Here is a 21257-nt window from a genome sequence, read left to right as displayed (position 1 = left end):
TTGTCCCTTCCCCCTGGACACGATTTGGATAAACATGATAGATTGGCGTACGGCCTACCGGCCCCACCAAACACCGACCATAGTGGTGATTTGGCATCCCCGCAGAGAAAAAGAAAAGGAAAGAAAAAGCCCTGCTGCAAGGAGAGGGAAGAAGAATCCCGAGTCTCTGGATTTCTCTGCACGACGCCGAGAAAAGACTCTTGCTCCACAGGGAAAGCCTTTGCCCTAGAAGTATTACAAGAGGCAGGCCGCCGACCAGAAGGCGGCAGAGGAAGAGTAAACCAAACAAGAACACCACTACTGCATTCGCGGCGAGCGAGGAAGAGGGCGAGCATGGCGTGCCTGCACGACCACGAGTGCGAGTCTCACAACTGCGCCGCAGATTGGTCGCTCTACAACCACGTCGACATCCCCAAGGTTTTTCCTCCCAATCCCCCCTCCATCTCCCTCTCCTGTCTCAGTAATCAGATTGGGCTACCATCTCTTCAGCGATCGATTAGGGCTTGTCCTTTTTGTTGCATTTACTGTACTTACGGTTATTTCCCCCTTGTTCCACGGCATACAGGTGGTGGCTCTGAACGAATCTGTGGCTGGGAGCGTCAAATCGGTCTTCAAGCCGTGGGAGCAGCGCCTCGAGACTTCTGGGGTATGTCCGTATCCCTATCATATGTATTTACCAACAGCGTCGATGTCGCGTTGATTTAGGCACGCCTGGTGGTTCCCCTTAGAGACATCAATAGCGGGACTTCCGATTGCAATCTAGTACTACTAGTAGTTTAGTAACCACTGGACACCATGCCCCTGTTCTTGCTGCTTGTTTCAAGCCAAATATGCCACGGGTCAGGCATTTCTATATTACCTGTCATTCCCAGTCATTTTGTTTCACCATCCACTGATGGGCCCCGCTGTGGATCGATGATCCTCGTCTCTTTTGATATTAGATTAGAACGAATGGGCCTCTTATATTGTATTATTACTGGCTACTAGGTACTAGTAGTTTATCTTGCAGATCTTGCCCATACAAGGTCATTCTTGGTATGGCAAATTATTTCATGCAAATCCAATTATACCATTGCTGACATGGTTAGTCTGCCAAGGACTCAAGTTATAACTTAACAAGATGTCTGTAAAGCTTTCAGAGTAGCCACATAAGACATACTATATAATAGAAAAGATGATCATATTGACACTTCCACAATAGCATGCGGGAACACAGTAGGCTAACAGGTTTGCGTATGCAGACGTTTTGAAGTGCATGTCTTAGTACCTTTTATCGTATCGTATAAAGATTCCCCACTACTCTGCATGAGATGTTAGCTACTGTATTAGTTATGCTTTCATTCTCCACCACTTAATCCTGTAAGGTACCTAGAACCAAGATGAAATCCTGATGCTGCAGTTTACAGCGTTCATTACAATTTACAAAATGAATCAGTTTTCAGCACATATGCCATTACTTGAGTTTCTCCTATACCTGTCACCTTCACTTATATTGGCATCCTTGCTGCACCAGGGTTTTCTGGAGAGTAATGAGGGTGACCCTGAGTTGCTTGTTTTCATCCCGTAAGTAGCTCACATCACTTTGTAACTAGATATATATATGCGGCTGTACCTGTTCCCTTCTCTTCTTATATTCATACTACTATATGTGCTTCCTTTGGTGTAAATTTTAAAAACACAGAAACAGACCTTAATCACATGTTGAACATTTTTTATATGCCTTCTATGTAGGATTGACTGCTATAGTGTTTAGGGTACATAAATATGTGGTGTCTTGGTTAGATAAGTCAATATACGTGCGATAATGTTTAGGGTGCATAAATCAGGATGGACTTTGTAAGTTAAAACATTTGTTGTCGTTTTTCAGTTTTGATCATTGGGCGATGTGGCTGTGCTTAATTTTTTGTGAACGTTGTACTAATCAATTTATTCACTCCTTCTCTCCGGCGATATCAAATATACAATTTTATTAGGTTCAATACCGAGCAATCATTCAGTAATAATTTGTCTGATGACAGTAGTGCACTTTTTAGTCATTGAATTATATCTTTTTTTCCTAGCCTTTGCATCAGCTATTTGAAGTATCCTGAAGAGTCGGAATGGAATTAGGGCCCTTATGTTAGTTATGCATTAATAACCTCCTCAAGGTAGTGGGCAATATGTGAAATGGACATCATAGGCTAGTACACAACATGTGTCCCCTTCCATAAAGTTATTCTTGTAATACAAACAGCAATTTGACTGCATTCTATTGTGCACTACTCATGATCAATATGCATACATTGTGTTCATGCTGCCTTATACTGAAATACTGTGATATATCAGATGTTAAGGAACATGTTTTCTTCTTTTCGTTTTTGCTTGTATTCTTATCCTAATACTTACCTGTTTACTTGTAGATTTACATCAGATGTTAAGATCAAGAGCATTGCTGTTGTCGGTGGTGCTGACGGGACAAGCCCTTCAAGAATGAGAGCGTAAATTTTAGGATTTTCGCTTTTCTTTTTTGCTTTTCTTTTTCTCGACTCATCCTAATAAGAGCGCATTGATATCTTACAGGTTTATCAATAGAGAAGGTATTGACTTTTCTGATGCTCAAAACATGCAGCCCGTGCAGGTGCGATTTTAATTAGTTTCTTTTCTTGTCATACCACGACAATAAACTCCGGCTCTAACTTGAGATGTATTGCTTGTGCTAGGAATGGGAGCTGGCAGAGAATTTGCGGGGAGTTCTTGAGTACCAAACAAGGTATTTGCTTGTGCCTACACTGTTCAGTTATACTGACTTTTAGCCTCAAAAGTAAGCCTTTTATAAATCTTAACTTTATTTAGATGACATGCTCCACTAGATAAATTACCTTTTAACTCATGTATAAGCTGGAGAATACAATCATCCAATCCAAGGATGATGTGTTGGGCCTGAGAACGTTCATGTGACGATGTTTGCAATAGTACTGAGAAATTTGACCTACTTTTGTACGTCTCTGCTGCTCAATAGGCTGAACTCAATAGATCCATGCGTCAGTGCTGTATAAATCAGCAGTACTTAGTTTGCTAGTTAGTTATTTCATTTCAGCAATAGTTTTTTTTTCTTGCTGTTCGCTAAATTCCTTGTAACTGTTATGTTTGTAAGTTATGTTTTGACTCTGCTCAGAGTAACTTGTGTTCTTCCTTGTTAGCGTTCCTTACCTTGTTTTTCTGCGTATTTCGTGATTTTTCGGTTGTCAGATATTCAAGGTTCCAAGGTGTGGCCAACCTAACACTGCATTTCCCTGATAACTTTGGTGGCGATACAACTAAGATATATTACATAGGGTTGCGTGGTGAAGCCACTCAGGTATGGATGTTTGCTTGCGTGGTCTGGAATCACATTGAATGCTGATATGTGACTGATCCACGCCATGCCACCTATTGCAGAACAAAAGGGATGTCGTGGCCACAATTGTGTATGAAGTAATGCCCAATCCTTCTGATCACAAGTAAGCTTTCCTAACTATTGAGCCACTCCTTGTTATTGTTATGCATCATTTCTGAATTAGAGCTGAATGTAGTTACACTATATAAGGAAAATGTTATATTGCTTCAGTATGCTTCACTTCAGTAGTTCCTCTGCAGTGCTTAAGATGTTCTTTTCACTTGCCCCCTTTTTTATTTTTTACTGAATGCAAAAGGTTTTGATCATAGGTAGATCATGATAATAAGAATTTACGTGCCCGCCGTTTCAAGAAATAGGAGTAACCTATTTTGTCATATGTTGCTTGAGTGACAAATGAACCGTTGCATCTTCCTGTGCCACATTTGGTGGTTCCTCTCTTCTAACTTAGCATGTTAACTTGGTTGAGTTTTACGTTTTACCAATACATATGGTATTGTTTAGGAAATGTACAGAAGATACAAGTTTCCCCATGCAGTTGATTAGTTCCACACATCGCTGTCGTTTCATGTTAATGTTTTAGCTTCTGTTTCTTGTACCTGAGGGCAACCTAACACCCTCGTTCTTTCCCGTGCAGAACAAAATCTGAGACTGGAGGTGGTTTCTCACATGTTGAGTAGTCACGTGGACATGTCAGGTGCGATACGACAGCATCTGGAGCAAAAAGCGCACAAAGAATCTTATAATGTTTCTGTTTGGGCGGCTATCAATTATCCCGTTCTCTGTAATGCCATGCCTAGGCAGATCCAAGTCTGGTGCTGCTCCCGACTGGAGGAACTGTGACGTCTGTTAAGTTCTGTATTAATAAACAGTCCTGCTGTTACCACTTGTAGGTTTGTCTCTGGAGTCACTTGTAGCGTTGCCTCTTGAGTATAATACCAGTGTACTTGTGGTCAGTGGCTCGATGATGGTGTCATCAGAGTTATTGATATGTATGATTCGAGTAATCTCCACCTGTCGATCTCCAGTTGTTGGTTGTTTCTTCTTGTATAATGCTGTGTGTTGGGGTTACCAGCCTACGTGGCTCCCAGAATATGCCATTGAAGTTGAAGGTAAGCTGGACAAACTAAAAATATGCGTGTATTCCCTACAATGGATTATGGTAGTAATGAGAAACAGATTATGGTGAAGACCGAGTTTTGTTTAGAATCTTGATGGGATCGGGGGCATCACGAGGAGGTTTGGAGGTTTGGAATGGTTTGAAGATTCATATAAGAAAAGTTATTTTTTAGGGTTTTAGAAAAGTTCGGAAATTCACCGGTATTGTTTCGGAGGGTTTCTAGAAGGTTCCGAAGAGATCGCTAGTGGGCTCACTATCCTGGGGAGGGCCACATGAACCAAGGGAGTGTGGCCAGGGTGCTAGGCGAACCAGCCCCCTAGGACCTAGGGCCAGCTGGCCAATGAAAGGGAAACCCTAAGGGCCACCAAACTTGGGGGGAGTTTTCTCTCCCCTTTAGCTATTGTCCCAAAACCTTGTAGGAGGGGCACGAACCACAACCCACCCCTTGCCCCTACATAAAGAGGGGAGGGGCATGGGTCTTGGACATCTCTTTCCCTCCCTTTCCACCACTGCTTCGGCTTAGGTGAAGTCTTGCAGAAATTCTCCTCCACCACCACCATACCGTGGACTCTATATCATCTACCTTTCCTCCGGATTAATGAGGAGACGACATCAAGCCGTATGTGTGCACATCTCGAAGGTATTGTTTATGCGGTGTTTGATTGGATTGGATCGCGAAGAAAGTATGAATGCACCAGTCATGTTCTAACAAACGTTTCCACTTTTGATCTACAAGGGTATGTAGATGTGCGCTCTCCCTCTCATTTGTTTTGCATCTTATTGATTGGATCTTAGCTCTCATAGGTTGAATTGTTATTTTTGTTTGTGTTGGTAGGATTTTTTTTTCTATGCTACAGCTGGACCAGCCAATCCTTGTATCATCAGAGTAGGAGGAGGGAGAGGGACAAGAGGTTGTCGGTGGAAGATGGCGACGAAGGTCTCGATCGACGCCATAGTAGCCTAAAACCCTAGTTTCCTAGGTTGTCGTTTTTTAGCACTTGCGGTGCACTTTATTTACTCTGATATACCACTCCCAAATTGGCCCAGCCCATTATTCCGCCTGGCAGCCCGCTAACGCAACCCACGAACCTGAGTTGGCCAATCACAGCACGGCATTTGATCGAGCCCTCTCCGCCACCACTTCAGATGTGATCCTGCATACGTGGCGTTCCCTTCCAAGTCCCACCCCCACCACGCGTCCGCCACTCTCTGGACTCTACTCCTCTCGTCTGGGTGGGTGGAAAGAGAGCGCGAGAGGGACAGGGGAAGAGGCGCGGCGTCGGCGAATTTGAGGATTTAATTCCTCTCCCCTGTTCGTGGCATATGCGACCGCTGGGATCCGAGAGGAAGCGCGAATCGTGCTCTCTTTCGGGTGCAAACGCCGCCACCTGAACAGGAGGATGCTTGACTGGAACGACGAGGACCGGCAGCAGGTGCGCCGCCAAGAAACCAGCCCTCCATGTTCTCTTCAATTTTGCATTGTCGTGTATGTTGCGTTCAAGATTTAGATGTGGTGGTTTGACAAGGGGATTTTGCCCTTCTTTTGGCTTTAGCGCGTTGTGTCGGTGAAAATTCCATTAGATTCATTAATTTTCTTCCCTTTGCTCAGAAACTTAAATGTTTGATTTTGGAGTGCAGGCAGGAGACAAAATATGGGCTGAACTCAATGGGAATGAAGACCCTGCGCCCCCCAATGATACTAAGAATGATGGTACATTAGTTTTTGCTGGATACCAGAAGAAGAATGATAACGAAGCAGCTACAGTTCCAGTCCTTACTGAACCTACTTCAGATGGTCCAACTGAACATCCGGCTTTACAAAAGCAACCTACACCACTTGACATGGAATCCTGGCCTGACCTGCCTTCTTTGACCACTACACTTGATAGGAACGATTATATAGCATCGACATATTTGGATTTCAGTTCTGCACCTGCTGTGCAGAAAGTCGCAGGAATCTCATCAGGTTTTCTTCATCTTACTGTGATGCTATTTTGCATTTTAAAATAAAGTTCTACACATGCATGCATGAACAAAGGTGAAGAAGCAATATATGTCAGAAGAAAGTTATATTTTTTTTTTGTTAACACATATACAGTGCAGCTGAATGGTGAGCCTGAAGTTTTTGGCAGTGAGCATGACGAGAAGAGTAACAGCTTTCTTGATTGTAACTGGGGTAATATTGGAGATTTTGATGATTTTGACCGCTTATTTAGGTAAGGTCGGAAATCTAACTCTTTTTACTTGAAAACTCAGGGAACAATCAGCTTGGGATACGATTGAACACCGTTATTGATTTAATAACTTATGACATGTTGTGCTTCTGCAGCAACAGCGAAGCCTTATTTCGTGATGAGGTGGTTGTCAATGGCAGTAATTTTCTCTCCACGTCTTCAGCTGTGGTTAATGGTACTGCACAATCAATCCCGTCTCTGGTATGTTTATATAGTGCTAATTTGCATTGCAAACTTCCATTTCTTTTATAGCACCGAGTTGTTTCTTATCAATGTGATGTACTTGATTATTTTACAGCGTGCATCGTTTAGTAAGCAACCATCTTCTGATAGTGGATCTTCTTCACTTCTTATTAATGATACTCTCAATGGGGTAGCCAAACAAGAAAACGAGGTACATGCATATACATGCCCTGACATGTTCAGCAGTCACCTCATGGCTACTCTTGTTATCTACTACTCCCTCCGTCCATACATCCAGATTTTGACAAATCTATGACATCCTTTTATGGCGGGAGGGAGTACAATATTTTTGGGAGGTAGCAGATGCTAATGCTAGTGTATGCTGAGTATAAAAATTATCTCAGTGGCGATTAATATTGAAAAGTAAATCAGATGTCAAAGGAGGTAGTTAGCCATGTGATGCAGCACGTTCTTTCTATGAATGGGTTCATTTCCACCTGTAGCTGGAAAACTAATTTCTTTGCACGGTTGCCATCATTTGTAAGCCATTAAGTTAACACATAGAAACGTCAATTGTTCAGCACAATGATATTTTTGAATTGTTTCGAATGTAACTGGTCATGTCTTGACAAATTTGGATACCTACATGATAAGGCCTCAATAGTTGATGTCTTCCAGTAAAGTAAACACCGAAGAAATCGTAAATCTTAACAACAAGATTGTTATATGCCCTAGGCGTAATGTATGCTGCTCTTCTCTATATATCTATGCAATTGATTTTCTCATCATGTATGACGATTTATTTCCTTCCTACTGAAGTTGCCTTTTCTGCGCACCCCTTTTTTACTACTGTAATCGCCATCTTGATAGCCTAAGAACCTAGGTGTAGTTTAAAATAGCTCAACTCAATAGATACTTGGTTACATCTTGTTTGAAGGAGCGGCCTGGCTCGTTATGACTCCGTAAAAAATGTGCTACTTTTGTAGGGAGATGTGCAGAAAAGGCCAACTAAATCACGGAGAAAACCAGAAGAAAGAAGCAAAAGTAAAACATCCAACACTACCAGTGGCTTTTCCCAAGAACACACAATAGACAGTTTGCATTCATTGTCCAAGCCTCCTGCACAGCATGTTCAAACTCTTCAATATACACTGCTCCACGATAGCAAGTACATGGAGAGATTTCAGCATGCTAATCAGTTTAAATTTCCTGGCTATGGATATCCTGCATGGCCATTTCCTAGCATTCCGTTGGTGTCAAATATTCAGGCTGAAGGCCATCAGGCAAATCCAGTGGCTGCAAGTTGCCGAACTTCAGTAGATTCCCCAAAGCAGTCAAGTTCAACAGAAAAACCACTGATGATGACACCCCAAGAAAAGATTGAAAAGCTTAGGCGCCGGCAACAACGGCAAGCCCTGATAGCTATTCAACAACAGAAGCAACAATTTGGTCAAGAGGGTTCTGGCAGCAGCACCTTGGTAGCTCAAGCATACTCTCCAAGGAAAAAGAATCCAGATTACAGTTCAGGTATCATAGACGAAAATGCACCACAGCAGACTTCAGCTGGCCATGAAGAGATTCAGAGGGAATCTGGAATCCCTGATGATCCCTTTCTGGAGGAAAAAATATATTATGAGCTTAAAGATGCACTTGGGAAGGTCATTCATTTATTCTTTTACCAAAATGTTATTGGTGTTTTGTGTTGTTTTATGTTGCAGGATTGGTACGGTGAAAATGAAATTGACTAAAATTATATTCCTTGCACAGTTGGATACCAGCACTCGGCTCAGCATTCGAGACAGTTTGCTTCGTTTGGCTAATAGTTCCTCGCAGAGACAAATTGCTGGTTACAGAACTATCAGTGACAACTCAAAGAGAGGAGAAGATGATATTACAGAAAATGGCGCATCTAATAAGAGAAAAAGGTACATTGCTTCATGCCAAAGTGGGTTAATTAAGTATTAGGGCACTGACATGTTGGGTTATCGGCAAGGTGTTTATGGCTTCGCTGTCTCATCGCTATGCACCAACCAGTAGAACCAAAAGCCCGAACTAATGGAAAGAAGGTAGGCAATCCACATATACTAAAACACGCCATCTCACATGTGACACTTGATGAGGCCTGCACGTGAATATAATGTCAGACCTATACGTGTATGGAAGGAGGGCAAGAGCAATTTTTATTAAATTGTGAAAAGCCAAGACTTGAACTAAAGATCTCTGCTCTAGCAACATGTTAAGTTTCATGCACCAACTAGTCTAACCAAAAGTCTGAACTAATAGAAACAAGGTGGGCAATACATATATATTGTAACACACCCACTCATGTGTGACTCCATGAGGCCAACACGTGCATAGCATCTCACGTATGATTCGATAAGGCATGTACGTAGACAGAAAGTGGGCACGCAGATTTTTTTATTAAATTGCAAAAGTTGAACTTTGACCCAAGATCTCGGCTCTGATACACTTGAATTAATAAGTTCAACTTTGAATAAATGAATTAATCACTAGATTTTTTGAACAAAAGCATGTAAAAGTTACTCTAAAACAGAAGACTTATACCAAAATTAATCACTTGCTTTCTTTTATATCAATGCATCGAAACGCAATGCTTTTGCGTTTTCGCGAAAAAAAACAAATGTTAACCACTAATTTGTTAATTAGCTTCACATTTTTTTTGAGCTGAACTGTAGGGGAGGCCCCGACAGTAAATTTCTTTAAAAGAGATAAAATGTACAAGAAGGAAGAAAGGAATGTACAAAAGAAGGGGTTAGCCCAGGGCATAGCCCAAACAAACTACAGAGCGTCTAGCCAGGCCAAAAGGGGAGATTTCAGGCCTCATTCTGTAAGAAAGAAGGAAGAGGTCCCTTTTAAAAGAAAAAGGCCAAGCGCTAATGGAAGGTGTTACATTATCAAAAATGAGAGAGTTCCTATGCTTCCAAATCTGCCAACAAGCAGTGGCAAATGCTTCGAAGAAGAAAGGTCTTCCAAAGTTGCATCTTGCAGTGGTGATCAACTGAGGGGGATCCATGCTGTCATTAATTGTCATATTGATAGCTTGCCAACATTGTCTACTGAAAGTGCAGCTCCAGAAAAGATGATCCCTGGTTTCTACAGAACCGGCATTGCATAGGCTGGAGAGGCCATTATCGTTGAGAGTTAAGTTTTCTCCTTAGTAACATATCCTTGGTATTTAGGCAGTCATTAGCGAGAAGCCAGAAAAAAAGATTTGATCTTAGGTGTGCATTTCGATCTCCAGATCCAAGGAGAAAATGGGAGCCTGAATATGTTCAAAATTCAACTTGTAGACTTTGCTGGTAGAGAAACGGGCGCCCCAACTGTAGGACGAAACGACTTCCTCTTCGGCATTGATATTAGCTCTAGTTTTGCTCATAAGGAGATTGAAGTTCTGAAATTCCTCGAAAGCTTGGGTGGACAAAGGAAGATGAAAAGCATCAATGGGGTCATCCGGGTCGGATATTCTTGACCGAGGCTAACTTGTCAATAGCGAAAGAGTGAAGCCTGGGGAACTTTGTCATGAATAAATCCATTTGTCACTCCAAATAAGGGCAGTGTCACCAGAAGCAATCGAGCAGGAGGCAATTATTTTGAACTTTGAGCAAAGCTTGATAAGATCTCTCCACCAAAAAGAGCTAGAGATATTAGTGGCTTGTGGAGTGGAATTGTTGTAACTACTCCAAATTAGGGATGGACCCAAGGGATTTTCTCTTTATTAAAATTTTTATGCAAGAACTTGATGAGAAGAGCCTCATTGTGGGCAGCTAGATTAGTGATGCCCAGACCGCCTTTGTACTTTGGCCTGCAAACTAAATACCAGGCCACTAAGGATTTTGGTCTGCCTGAATTTTCCAATTTACCCCACAGGACAATTCTTGTACCTTTATCCACGATTTCGATGGCTCCATCCGCAAGTTTCAAAGTGCAAAGGTAGAAAGTTGGAAGAGAGCTGAGGATGGCCTTTGTCACCATGATTCTTCCATCAAGGGAAAGGAAGGAGGCAGTGACAGCGAGACGGTGGTTGATTCTGGAGTATAGTGGAGCGAGATCGTGAATGCGAGGTCTGCAAAGATCAAGTGGAAGGCCAAGATAAGTAAAGGGGAAGGATTCTAGTTTGCATCCAAAAAGCCCCGCCAGGAGAGTCGCTTTTTCATTAGAGATATTAATCGGGAGTAAGCAGGACTTGTCAAATTTTACCCTAAGACCCGTGGATTGGGCAAAAGTTTCTAGGATACCCTTTAAGGCAGAGAAGTTGCCGAGGGCAGGCTTGCATAATTAAGAGTGTGTCGTCCAAATATTGGATTATTGGGAAATCTCCATTGACCGGTGGGATGGGGTGCTTGAGGAGATTGATTTCGCATGCTTTATTAATGAAAAATTGAAGAAGGTCAGCTGTAGCGACATAAAGAAGAGGCGAGAGAGGGTCGCCTTGCCTCAAACTTCTTCTGCAGTGGAAAGTTTTCCCTGGAACCCCATTGAGAAGGACCGATGATGTGCCTGAAGACAAAAAGGAATTTATCCATCCGATGTAACGATCATTAAAGCCATAGTGTTTCAGCATGACCAAGATTACGTCATGCTTGATCACGTCGAAGGCTTTAGTAAAGTCAAGTTTGAGAATGATGATTTCTCTCTTGGCTTGATGGCCTTGGTGAAGAAATTCGAAACTCCAAGCGAGGCAGTCCTCGATGCTCCTATTTTTAATAAAGCCATATTGGTTTTGATGTACGATCTTGAGGATCACCTTCGATATCGGCCAGCTAGGAGTTAAGTGAGAAGCTTAAGGCAAGAGTTGAGAGGCGAATGGGCCTGTAGTCTCCAAGATTTTCAGGATTGAGCACCTTAGGGATCAGCGTTATATGTGAGTTGTTGATGCATTGGAGATTGGCGGTGCCATTTAAAAAAGCATGGCAAAGGGCATGAAACTCATTTTTAATAATATGCCAACACCTCTTTAGGAAGAGGCTGTTGAAGCCATCCGGACCAGGAGCACGATCACTGGGTAGTGATTTAACAATATCATCAATCTCCTCAGATGTGAAAGGGGTGGTGTTATGGTGCTGCTAGAGGGATGGCGCGAGAGGGCTGGCCGGGGGCCTTGCCCACGGCCGGTGGCAAGAGGGAAGGGATTTCCTTCTTAATTCTTGCTTGTTTAGATTGATACATCTCCTCTCCATATATAGAGAGGTTTACTTGGCTCCCAAGCAAGGCTTACTTGACCCCTAAGCAAACCATAAGACTAACGGGCCCAAGCCCATGACGTGTCGATGTAGAGCCCGGGGCCAAGGTCGCTCCCACACCGCCGAAAGGCAGAGACGGCGTCGGTGGCGGCAGCAGCCGCTGCTGCGGTGTTGGTGGCGACGGCAGCTGCCCACCGAACGGCAGGGACAGCGTCGGTGAGGACAGCAGCTGCAGCGGCAGCGTTGGTGGCGGCGGCAGCAGCTGCTGTTGATGTAGCGTCCCGGTGGGGAAGAAGGCGGCCGGCTGCTGGAGAAGAGGGACCCTCGGCGCCGAGGTAGGGCCAGGCCCGAAGATGGTGGACAGCGGCAGCGGGGACTGCAGCAGCCCGGCATCGGGTGGCGGCGACGACAACAGCAGCGTCGGCTGCAGCGGCCCGGCGATCGCGGCGGAGGCCGCCTGGTGCGTCGGCTGCCACGGCAGCAGCGCCGGCGGCGGCCCGTAGGGACCGGCCAGGAAGAGGCGGATCTCCTGGACAGCAGTGGTGAGATCGCAGAGGGCTGCGGTCATCTCCGCCGGGGAGAGAACGGCGGGGACGTCGGAGTGCGGCGGCGGGTGGGAAGAACTCGGTGGAGGGCTGGACATGATCGAACCCGGGAAAGCTGATACCAAGTGTTATGGTGCTGCTAGAGGGATGGCGTGAGAGAGCCGGCCGGGGACCTTGCCCACGGCCGGTGGCAAGAGGGAAGGGATTTCCTTCTTAATTCTTGCTTGATTAGATCGATACATCTCCTCTCCATATATAGAGAGGTTTACTTGACTCCCAAGCAAGGCTTACTTGACCCCTAAGCAAACCCTAAGACTAATGGGCCCAGGCCCATGACATACTCTAACAGGTGGAAAGAGAATCCAGCCCATCCGTCCTCATAATTAAATCTCCAAGGGAAAAGTGCATAAAAGGTTTGTCGGAGGAGCCTGAGGAGAATTTCGTATTCTCCCCTCCAAGTTTAACCCACCTTCAGGTCAAAAAAAAAAAAAAAAAGTTTAACCCACCTTATGGTGCATAATTCTATTCTTCCAGTAGATGCGCTTGTAGTGTAAAAGATTGGCCATGCATTTTCTAAGGATGTTACGAAAATTGAATTCTGGAATAGAGAGGAGTCTCTGTTCTTCCAAACCATCGAGAAGATTAAGCACCAGGTTGCATCTATCCATCCACATCGAGAGACGTGAGGTATTTCTACCCCAGTTTTTCAGGGCTTTCCTGGTATTTTTGAGTTTCGACGAAATAATCCATTCGCAGTCCCTTGCACGACAAGGAATTGCCCAAGCGTTCTCCACCATGTTCATGAAACCATGGCAATCCAACCATAAAATTTCGAAGCGAAAGATTTTAGCCTTAGGTATATCAGTACCCACTGAGATTAGGAGAGGAACATGATCTGAAGTGTTGCGGGAGAGAGGTTTTATTTCAGTGTTGGGGAATGTCAAGGTCCAAAGTACCAACGAGAAAATCCAGTCAACTTGTTCCAGTAAAGGGCTCTCCTGCATATTGCTCCAAGTGAAAGCTCGACCCAAGATAGGGATTTCTACAAGCCCATGGGAGTTAATGAAGTTGTTAAAGGTGCACATATCCTGTAGGTTCCCGCTTTTCTTATTCCTGAGAATGCCGGTGTACTCTTCCATGTTGCTGTTATATATGTGCATCCTTTAATCCTTTTCTATGCATGTGCTATCGTTATGAAATTTGCGGTCCTGTTACAGTTTCATATAGTTCATACACAATATGTGTTATTCAAAGGGAAAGCCGAAAGGAAAGGACAATAAGAGAAATCAGGAAACTACGACATGATCAAAAGTATCTTGCTGGGGTATGAAAGGAAAAGAAAAAACCAGGTAAATAAGAAATCAGGAAACTACATAATCATATTATTTTATTTCCTGAAGTAAACTATATTTTGTAAAAGATAATACTTTCTGTTAATGAAAAATAGATAGAGAACAGGTTGGATTGACACACCTCGGTCGGGCGACATCAGGATCCCTTTTATATATTGTGCACTAGGGCACACATGGCATAATCGTGATATACAAGATCAGAAGAGATTGTCACGGATCTTAACGTCCTAACGATACATCCTTGACGTACAAGTTAGCTGCAAATCTTAACAGTTAATTCTTAATTAGTTCTTGAAAATCTTTGGTTACCTCTATTCCTTCGGCATGTACATCTTGATAGGGGCACTATGGTGCGCTTGAGGCAACAGGCAAGCATTTCCCTGATATTGGGAAACTTTAGTTATTTAGTGTATCTGGAGCATGCATCCTTGTAGGATCATACAAGAAAAGACTTGCAAAAGGGACAGCCACAACGATAAACATGTGAGATGCTCTGATATAACCCTAGCGAGTAGTTGAGGCCTGCACTTCACATGCTCCTAGGAGCAAGGCTAAGCTCTTCGTATTTACCTTCAGTTGTGGCATCTAAGCACCAAGCAGCAAGATACCCTTCTGTGCATTTTGTAGCTCATAGTACCTTTTTTGTGCGGCTTTTCAGTGATTCATCCTTGTATTTGTGATCTCAGATCTCCGTTGAAGGAAGCAGAAACAGACACAAATCCAATCGATCGAATTGTGGCCCATTTGCTGTTTCATAGACCATGTTCAAAGTTTGCAACATCTGCAAAGGAAGAAACCTTACTTTTGACTCCAGTGTCACTTGAAGCTGGTGAGTATGTTAAATCTGTATGTGCTACTACGAGATCTGCGTCTAGAACAAATAAGCATGATGGCTTGTTTATTGCAATATTGTGCAGACCCGAAGATGCCTAGAAACACTCCTCTGGTACCATCAGCAGGTCAATAGAATACGCTGGCAATGGCAATGCAACCTTCAGCGGTAATGTAAGATGTGTTAAGATTTGAGTTCACTCAAATGACAGTAAAATAGGTATTCTGTATTTGCATTTTTTATACGCCCTTGATAGCTGATCTTCTTAGTGTACGTGGTGTAACATCAAGACACTTTTCAAAATCTGATTGGTAGCTCTATAAATGACGATCAGTGTCCTGCTGGTCTTCTGCCGTGCTACTTCGTCATTTTAGGCTTTTTACCCTCGCATCACATCTAGCGAGAACTGTATGCAGTGCACTAATGTCGAGATGGGACTAGAAAGCTTGCATCTGAAGAGCGCTAAGAGAGAGAGAGAGAGGCTAGTACATCTTTCTTGTTCAATTTATGCTCTCTTAGAAAAGTCATCCCATATTTCCTTTAGGGCGTGTTTTTTTTATAATCTGGAACAAAACCTTCATTCAACCAGAGAGCACTGCAAGATCGCTGGCTACAAACGAACGAACGAAGCCTGGAGCATCATCCGGCCATACGGCTTGGGGAAGATGGACCAACTTCTAACCATACGACGCTAAAGCGTTCGCAACAGAATTACAAGCCCTGGGACAGTACTTAAAAATACAAGAATTAAAGTTGCTAAAGAAAAGGATTTAATCTCCCTAAATAAAACACCATTTGGAGCACGGTCAAACTCATCTGCTGAAACTGCTTGAATCAGCACCAAAGCATCAGACTCCACTTCCACATGTTGCATAGAGCGTGTTTAGTTCCCAACAATCCTATTTCTCACAGATAGATAGAACAATTTAGCCTGTTTGCTTGCCCACGAAATAATTCTTTCCTTAAGCAACCTAAAAGTTAACCTGCTAGGAACGTTCGATTCCACTTATGCAGGCTCTCGCATGATCAAAAGTGGACCCTTAGTATAGGTAATGTTGCCTCTAATCTAGTTTATTTTAATCCTTCTTTGATCTACATAACGGTGTTTTGATTTGACAAAAGCTCTATACAAAAAAGGTGTGTATCGATGTTTTATTATTATATCTAGATTACGTGGCGTGTTAAGATAAGAAGAGGTGGTATCAACCATTGCAAAGCCCTTCCCTCGTCTCTCCAATGTCACCGACGCTAGTGATGCTACTAGAGGAAGAAAAAAAGACAAAATGAAGTAGGCTCACTCCCCGTCTCAAGCTCCTCTCTCTCTTATGGCTCCTTGCTACTGATTTCTTCAGTTGCGAGACATGAAGAACTGGGTGAATCAGGTTGTTCGCTGGTAGCTTTAGTTTGTACGCAACCTTGCCCACACGGATATGACCTCATATGGGCCAAAGAACTTGAATGCCAGCTTGTGGTTCGACCTTCTCGCCACTGATATCTGTGCATACGGTTGTAGATTCATCTATACCATATCACCAACAGAAAACACGCGCTCGGTTCGGTTTTATCTTCCTGGTTCTTCATGTGTTGCTGCACGTGCAGCAACTGCTGCAGAGCTCTGCTGTCTCTTGCCTGTGCTGCAACCACCCAGCCAACTCAGAAGGTGTGTCAAACTGTAGGTTGGAGACCCCCAGATGCCGAGGTTTGTATCCATAGAGAACCTCAAATGGGGTTTTCCCAATGCTGAATGGAAATTGGTGTTATACCAATATTCCCCACCGTGCCCATTTTGTTGGGGACGCATGAACAACACAGCGCAGATAGGACTCAAGGCACTGATTCAACTTCTCTGTCTGGCCAGTGGATAGTGCACTGAACTCATGTTCATCTTTGTATCTGTTAGCCTGAACAGATCCTGCCACAACTTGCTAGTAAAGATTGGGCCTCGATTAGAGATCACCACATTGGGCAGGTCATGCAATCTATAGACCGTGTCAACCTATTTATGGGCAATTGTCAAAGTTGTGTATGGGTGGCGAAGAGGAATAAAATGACCATATTTGGTCAGCTTGTCAATGATGACTAGGATGCAATCATAGCTTCCTGATTTGGTAGACCCTCGACGAAATCCATGCTGATTGTACCCCAAGCGTCCGTAGGGATTGGGAGAGGGTTCAGCAAGCCTGGAACTTGACATGTTCGGCCTTCGCCTACTGACAGACCACACATTGTTGGACATATTTGCGCACTGCTTCTTTCATTTTTAGCTAAGAAAACAATGATTTGACTCGCTGGTATGTGCCCAGGAATGCTGAGTGGCCACCCACTCCGCTATCGTGCAGAGACAGCAAAATGGTGTCGTGGGCATCTTTGTTATTGCCCAACCATATTCCATCCTTGAAGCGAATAATTCCTTGGTTCAGAGAGTACCCTCGAGTATTAGGACTCACCAGCCTAAGTTCTTGAAGAAAGTTTTTTGCTTGCTCATCTTCAATATACCCTTGAACAACAAATTCAAGCCAACGGGGGCGGCAGAGAGAAATGGCATGCAATTCATTCTCAACTGGCAGCCTAGACAGAGCATCCGCTGCGGTGTTGTCCTTCCCCTTGCGATAAACCAGTTTGTATTGCAAACCCATAAGCTTGACTAACGTTTTTTGTTGCATTTTATTGGTAAGTTTCTATCTGATAGGTGAACAAGGCTCCTGTGATCGGTGATGATTGTAAAAGGTGCGTGCTGTAGATAGGAGACTTATCCATTGCGATAAGGATGGCTAAGCATTCCTTCTCGTAAGTAGACATGGTCTGTGCTATCGGACCCAGATCCTTACTGAAATAAGCCAGTGGGTGTCCACATTGCATAAGGACCGCTCCCGCACCTCGTTTGCACGCGCCAGTTTCAACAGTGAAGGGCACGGAGAAATCTTGGAGGGCCAGAACTGGAGCCTCAAGCATTTTCCGTTTCAAGAAGTCAAAGGCATGTTGCTCTTTTTAATTCTAGTGGAAGGTTTGATCCTTTTTCAACAGATCTGACAGGGTTCGACTGATCAAACTATAATTCTGGATGAACTTTCTATAGTACCCAGTAAGGCCTAGAAACCCTCTCACTTGCCTGACATTTTTAGGGACTGGCCATTCTTGGACTGCCAACACTTTGGTGGGATCAGTGGCAACACCATGTCGACTACTGACATGTCCCAGATAGTCCAAACTCTCATGAGCAAAGGAGCATTTAGAGCATGACCGAAAGTTGATTAGCATGTAGCAATTGAGATACTTCCTGCAAGTGGGAAAGATGATCCTCTAGAGTGGGGCTACAGATCAAGATGTCATCCATGAAATCTAACACACATTTTCGGATCATGTTGGAAAAAATGTTGTTCATAGCTGACTGGAAGGTGGCTGGTGCGTTTGTGAGCCAGAAAGGCATCACTTTGAATTCATATAGCGCTAAGTGTGTCTTGAAAGCCGTCTTGTGCTCATCAGTTGGCACTAAACATATCTGATGATAGCCGGCACGCAAATCCAATTTGGTGAACCACTGTGAACTGGACAGCTCATCCAACAACTCATCCACGATCGGCATAGGGTACTTGTTTTTCATAGTAATGTTGTTCAGGCCTCTGTAGTCAATGCAGAATCTCCAAGTTCCATCTTTCTTCTTGACTACAATGACTGAAGATGCAAAGGGGCTGGTGATATGCTGAATTAGGCTAGGGCTTGACATTTACTGGTTTGGCCCCTGGCAACAAGGGAATATGGTGGTCACACTCTCTATGAGGTGGCAAGGAACTTGGTTCTGGGAATAGTTGATCGAACTGTGGGGGGATTTTCTGTACTGCCCCAGGGGAGGATGGAGGAGCTTCATATGGGACTGTATCATCCTCAATAGGCCACAACTCAATCAATTGGCATACCTCTCCACTGTTCAACATTCCCTGGAGAGAGTGAGCAGAAATAGCAGTACAGCTGTCTGGGACCGATTGACCCCTCTGAGAGTGATCCTTTTACCTTCATGCTTAAACCTCATAGTCTTCTTTTGCCAGCTAACCCACATTTTCCATTATCCTGGTTTTCTAGCCAGTCCATGCCCAAAATGATGTCATATGACCATAATGGCAATATCTTGAGATCGGCAGTAAACTGGTGGCCTTGTGTGTGCCAAGTAACTGCTGGCAAGTAACATGTGCACTCAATCGTGCCTCCCCCCGCAACACTAACCTTTGATGGTACCATACTGCTGACTGGGTACTGTAGCCTATCCACAAGTTGCTGACTGATGAAGTTAGCAGAACTGCCCGAATCAATGAGGATTAGTGATGGGTATTTGCCCACTTGGGCCTGGAGTCGCATGCTTCTACAACTTCTGGTTCCAGAGACAACATGCAGAGATGAAAGTGCATGGAGCCCCCATGAATGGTTTTGGTAATTAATGATAATCCCTATGGAGTAATGTTTGCATTGAGTTATATTTGTAGGAGTTGTCCATAGGCAATGCTTGAACCATATGTTGGCTTCAAGATTGCAATAAGAAGCAAATGAAGAAGATCAAGTGTCAAGTATGTCTCGAAGATGAAGATGAAGAGAGCCCTCAAGTTTAATTTCAAGAAATCAACGATAAAGAATGAAGAAATGAAGTGCAAGTTCAAGATGAGCCATCTCGAAGAGATCATTTGCTTGAATCTTGCCATCCATATGGTGACCATGAATATGTGAAGATGCACCGAAGAAGAAGCTCTCCCATGGTGGATTATGGGGGAGCAGTCCACAAGACTTCATCAAGAAAGAACAATCAAGAAGGCATTCCATCTTGTTGCGGTCAAGATCGCCATCATCGAGCTCAAGTGGAATGCGCAAGATTAAGGTTTGCTATTGATAGGGTTTCTTCCTTACCGGTCTTGTGTTTTAGTTGGGAGATCGGTTTATAGGTTAGTTGCGTACTATAAAGAGGGCTCTCGAGTGAGTAACTCGATCGATCGTTCGGAGAGAGCTCAAACATTTGCATCCTTGCATGTCTACGCACGCTTCTATTCCTGTAGACAGTGTTGGGTCTCCAAGAGCAGAGGTTTGTAGAACAGCAGCAAGTTTCCCTTAAGTGAATCACCCAAGGTTTATCGAACTCAGGGAGGTAGAGGTCAAAGATATCCCTCTCAAGCAACCCCGCAATTACGATACAAGAAGTCTCTTGTGTCCCCAACACACCTAATACACTTGTCGATGTATAGGTGCACTAGTTCGGCGAAGAGATAGTAAGATGCAAGTGATATGGATGAATATGAGTGGTAATAACAATCTGAAATAAATATGGCAGCAAGTAAACATGCAAGTAGAACAAGAAATAAACGGTGATTCGATATTTGGAAACAAGGCCTAGGGATCATACTTTCACTAGTGGACACTCTCAACAATGATCACATAAATAAATAACTTCTCTTCACTTGTGCTACTTTCTCACACTCTCTTGTTGGATAACAAACACCATTCATTGTGTAGGGCTATAAAAGCACACCTCAAGCCGGAGTAAAAAAGCTCCACAACCTCCGGAGTTCATATTTAAGTAACCTCTAGAGTGCATAGTAGACCATTGCAATTTAGACCGAGTACTAACATAGCATACACACTGTCAACAATAGCTATGAAAGGGGGAATAGATCGCATCAATACTATCATAGTAATAGTTAACTTCATAATCTACAAGAGATTACAATCATAACCTACGCCAAGTACTACATGATGCACACACTGTCAACATTACATCATGGAGGAGGAATAGACTACTTTAATAACATCACTAGAGTAGCACATAGATTAATAGTGATACAAAGCTCATGATCACATAAAGATCACACCATGGGAGAGCGAGATGAACCACATAGCTACCGGTAGAGCCCTCAGCCTCGGGGGAGAACTACTCCCTCCTCATCATAGGAGACAAGCGATGGCGATGAAGATGGCGGTGGTGTCGATGGAGATGACTCCGGGGCAATTCCCCGTCCCGGCGGCGTGCCGGAACAGAGACTTCTGTCCCCCGAAACGGAGTTTCGCGATGGCGGCGGCGTCCCTGGAGTCTTTCTGGAGTTTCATCAATTAGTGTCGGGTTTTTAGGTCTCGAGGGATTTTATAGGCGAAGAGGCGGAGTCGGAGGAGCCAGGGGGCCCCCTCCCCATAGGCTGGCGCGGCCGGGGGCCACCCGCGCCGCCATATGGTGTGGGTCCCCTGCTGCCCTTCCTGGTCTCCCCTTCGGACTTCTGGAACCTTCCGTGAAATATAAGATCGTGGGCTTTTGTTTCGTCCAATTCCGAGAATATTGCCCGAACAGCCTTTCTGGAACCAAAAATAGCAGAAAACAGGAACTGACACCTCAGCATCTTGTTAATAGGTTAGTTCCGGAAAATGCATAAAATCATTATAAAGTGTGAG

General features: G+C 43.9%; 2 protein-coding genes across 7 annotated transcripts; both read left to right on the top strand.

The window, feature by feature from the left end:
* The first annotated feature begins 96 nt into the window (after nucleotides 1-96).
* On the top strand, nucleotides 97-4400 carry LOC124666611 (PITH domain-containing protein 1-like). Of its 3 annotated transcripts, none has more exons than XM_047203953.1 (10): nucleotides 97-417; nucleotides 566-646; nucleotides 1514-1563; nucleotides 2400-2477; nucleotides 2560-2617; nucleotides 2700-2749; nucleotides 3229-3337; nucleotides 3418-3479; nucleotides 4011-4070; nucleotides 4178-4400. In XM_047203953.1, exons 1-9 carry the CDS (start codon nucleotides 334-336, stop codon nucleotides 4051-4053), a joined length of 615 nt encoding a protein of 204 aa, XP_047059909.1. In that variant the 5' UTR covers nucleotides 97-333; the 3' UTR covers nucleotides 4054-4070; nucleotides 4178-4400. The 3 variants fall into 3 exon arrangements, with proteins under 3 accessions (XP_047059909.1, XP_047059908.1, XP_047059907.1); XM_047203952.1 differs by having other exon boundaries at nucleotides 4174-4400; XM_047203951.1 differs by having other exon boundaries at nucleotides 98-417; nucleotides 4011-4400.
* Nucleotides 4401-5699: 1299 nt separating this feature from the next.
* Nucleotides 5700-15193, top strand: LOC124661828 (protein LNK2-like). 4 transcript variants are annotated; one of them, XM_047199714.1, is made up of 9 exons: nucleotides 5700-5926; nucleotides 6132-6459; nucleotides 6592-6709; nucleotides 6823-6928; nucleotides 7026-7121; nucleotides 7897-8568; nucleotides 8678-8835; nucleotides 13911-14005; nucleotides 14695-14803. In XM_047199714.1, exons 1-8 carry the CDS (start codon nucleotides 5894-5896, stop codon nucleotides 13984-13986), a joined length of 1587 nt encoding a protein of 528 aa, XP_047055670.1. In that variant the 5' UTR covers nucleotides 5700-5893; the 3' UTR covers nucleotides 13987-14005; nucleotides 14695-14803. The 4 variants fall into 4 exon arrangements, with proteins under 4 accessions (XP_047055670.1, XP_047055668.1, XP_047055667.1 ...); XM_047199712.1 differs by lacking the exon at nucleotides 13911-14005 and adding an exon at nucleotides 14926-15193 and having other exon boundaries at nucleotides 5701-5926; nucleotides 6616-6709; nucleotides 14695-14837; XM_047199711.1 differs by lacking the exon at nucleotides 13911-14005 and adding an exon at nucleotides 14926-15193 and having other exon boundaries at nucleotides 5702-5926; nucleotides 14695-14837.
* The last annotated feature ends 6064 nt before the right edge of the window (nucleotides 15194-21257 follow it).

This window comes from Lolium rigidum, chromosome 6 (assembly GCF_022539505.1).
Source record: "Lolium rigidum isolate FL_2022 chromosome 6, APGP_CSIRO_Lrig_0.1, whole genome shotgun sequence".
Taxonomy (NCBI): domain Eukaryota; kingdom Viridiplantae; phylum Streptophyta; class Magnoliopsida; order Poales; family Poaceae; genus Lolium; species Lolium rigidum.
This window is presented reverse-complemented; position numbering and strand designations above follow the sequence as displayed.

What these genes read in the sequence shown, in the direction of transcription:
- LOC124666611 (XM_047203953.1), top strand. Translation starts at nt 334, where the DNA reads ATGGCGTGCCTGCACGACCACGAGTGCGAGTCTCACAACTGCGCCGCA. An exon ending in ACCACGTCGACATCCCCAAG is followed by an intron (nt 418 to 565) that starts GTTTTTCCTCCC and finishes CACGGCATACAG; the next exon opens with GTGGTGGCTCTGAACGAATC. An exon ending in AGCCCTTCAAGAATGAGAGC is followed by an intron (nt 2,478 to 2,559) that starts GTAAATTTTAGG and finishes GATATCTTACAG; the next exon opens with GTTTATCAATAGAGAAGGTA.
- LOC124661828 (XM_047199711.1), top strand. Translation starts at nt 5,894, where the DNA reads ATGCTTGACTGGAACGACGAGGACCGGCAGCAG. An exon ending in ACGACGAGGACCGGCAGCAG is followed by an intron (nt 5,927 to 6,131) that starts GTGCGCCGCCAA and finishes TTTGGAGTGCAG; the next exon opens with GCAGGAGACAAAATATGGGC. An exon ending in AGTCGCAGGAATCTCATCAG is followed by an intron (nt 6,460 to 6,591) that starts GTTTTCTTCATC and finishes ACACATATACAG; the next exon opens with TGCAGCTGAATGGTGAGCCT.